The sequence below is a fragment of the Frankliniella occidentalis genome, unplaced genomic scaffold, assembly GCF_000697945.3.
Source record: "Frankliniella occidentalis isolate FOCC.00 unplaced genomic scaffold, Focc_3.1 Scaffold105, whole genome shotgun sequence".
Taxonomy (NCBI): domain Eukaryota; kingdom Metazoa; phylum Arthropoda; class Insecta; order Thysanoptera; family Thripidae; genus Frankliniella; species Frankliniella occidentalis.
Window position 1 is genome coordinate 170684 of NW_026267234.1, and position 2171 is coordinate 172854.

The following is a 2171-nucleotide window of genomic DNA, read 5'->3' on the forward strand; positions in this document are numbered from 1 at the left end:
GGGGGGGGCCTCGAGTAAGGTGTAATAGCGAGCACATCGGTGCAAAACTATTTTCAGAAGTTTGATTCTCTATTGTCTTTGTCTAATTTTGTGGTGTCTCGTTTTGTTTTGTCAGGGCGGGGACACCCCGGGTGGTGGTGGTCGGACACCTTCATCCCGGAGCCGCACAGATGAGCCACACATCGGCAAATACCGACTGCTCAAGACCATCGGCAAGGGTAACTTTGCCAAGGTTAAATTGGCCAAGCATATTCCTACGGGAAAAGAGGTGAGTGACCCGGTTTCGAAAAAAGATCCATGGGTGTTGTGTTGTGTAGAAGGCATTCATTTTCCTAATCTTGCATTTTATTTGCTCACAGGTAGCAATAAAAATTATAGACAAGACACAACTAAATCCAGGCAGTTTACAAAAGGTAGGTGTGTGGAGTAGAGTTACTAGTGTTCCTGTGACTGAAAATTGAAAGAAAGTATAATGGTTTGGTAAATGAGTTGAAAGACATCTAATTGTGATCTTGTGCTTTTTTAGCTTTTTAGGGAAGTTAGAATAATGAAAATGTTAGACCATCCTAATATAGTAAAACTATTTCAAGTTATTGAAACTGAGAAAACTCTATACCTGGTGATGGAATATGCTAGTGGAGGTGAAGTGTTTGATTATCTAGTTCTCCATGGGAGAATGAAGGAAAAAGAAGCAAGAGCTAAATTTCGGCAGGTAAGAGTTTATCAAGTTCAGATCCTTTTTGAACTTTTAATTCTTATCATATTTGCTCACATTTTTTATTATTTTTTTACCAGATTGTTTCGGCAGTTCAGTATTGTCATCAGAAAAAGATCATTCACAGAGACCTGAAGGCTGAAAATTTACTTCTTGATAGCGAAATGAACATCAAAATTGCAGATTTTGGGTTTAGCAATGAATTTACACCCGGTAATAAATTGGACACGTTTTGTGGCAGCCCACCATATGCTGCACCAGAACTCTTTCAGGGTAAGTACTTTAGTTTGTTTAATTAAAGTTTTTGATTTCAATTTTGTGAATTTTTTTCTTAATTCTTGCTTTATCTTTTATTTTTAGGCAAGAAATATGATGGTCCAGAAGTTGATGTATGGTCACTTGGAGTAATCCTTTACACCCTTGTTAGTGGCTCACTCCCATTTGATGGCACAACACTAAGAGAATTGAGAGAACGAGTACTTAGAGGGAAGTACCGAATTCCCTTCTACATGTCAACAGATTGTGAGAACCTCTTGAAAAAGTTCCTGGTCTTGAACCCTGCCAAGAGGGCATCCTTAGAGGTAAATGCTACTCAGGTACTAAGAACTATCCATATTTAAATTCTGTGATGTCAGCTTGACAAATGCATAGCTTGTGTCTTGATGTGGCACTGCCCAAGGGTACTGTGTGATTGTTTCGCACCAATTGTCTTGTTTAAAGCTAGCATTTTTGACTTTGGTTGTTTGTTCCGTATGCGTTTGTTTACCCTCATGTAATTGATGTACCGTAATTTGTGTATCGTAATTTATGTTCAAAGCATTATTGTCTGTCTTGAAGAATGCTGCACAAGGCTTTGCCATTAATTTACTTTTAAGATATGAAATATATTCATTGAAAGTGAAATGTATTCATAGAAACTTTACATGGTTAGAATATTTTTGAATTGAATTGAAACAATACTAAAACTCATGTACCATCTTTTCTATCCTTTGCAGACAATTATGAAAGACAAATGGATGAATTTGGGCTATGAGGAAGACGAACTCAAACCTTACCTAGAACCAGAACCCGATTTCAAGGACTTGAAGAGGATAGGTATGACCTCAGGTTCGAAGATTAACTTACTACTAAGTAGTGTCAGCAAAGTAGTGGTAGAGGTTGCCTCATAGAGAAATAAGTACTTCCACGGAGTATGCTCAGTGGTCCTACAAACAAAAAGAACAAAGCAGTATAGGTAAAGCCCCCTCGGACTCTGCACCGCACCTACAGCCTGCGCCTTCGGCTCGGCTCCGCCCGTCTCCAGCGAGTTCAGCTCGGCTCTAGCCCTAAGTTGCACGTGTTGAGACGTGCTAGCTCTGCTTGGATTGCTTTACTGAGATACAGGCGTGTTCCCTGTTTGTAGTACTTATTTCTCTATGAGCATTCTGTTTTGTTATTAACCTCAGTATTTAATCCA

The 2171-nt window shown here is 39.2% G+C and overlaps 1 protein-coding gene across 13 annotated transcripts in view; it reads left to right on the forward strand.

Annotated features, from left to right (window-relative positions):
- Positions 1 to 2171, forward strand: part of LOC113204309 (serine/threonine-protein kinase MARK2-like) — a 63133-nt gene that overhangs the window by 39250 nt on the left and 21712 nt on the right. For 9 of the 13 annotated variants that reach the window (XM_052269869.1, XM_052269874.1, XM_052269875.1 and 6 more), the window contains exons 2-7: positions 116 to 268; positions 360 to 413; positions 527 to 712; positions 796 to 988; positions 1076 to 1311; positions 1711 to 1822. In XM_052269869.1, the coding sequence (XP_052125829.1) occupies positions 116 to 268; positions 360 to 413; positions 527 to 712; positions 796 to 988; positions 1076 to 1311; positions 1711 to 1822 (934 nt within the window). The remainder of the gene's footprint in view (positions 1 to 115; positions 269 to 359; positions 414 to 526; positions 713 to 795; positions 989 to 1075; positions 1312 to 1710; positions 1823 to 2171) is intronic. The other 4 variants (XM_052269876.1, XM_052269868.1, XM_052269866.1 and 1 more) reach the window with 3 other exon arrangements.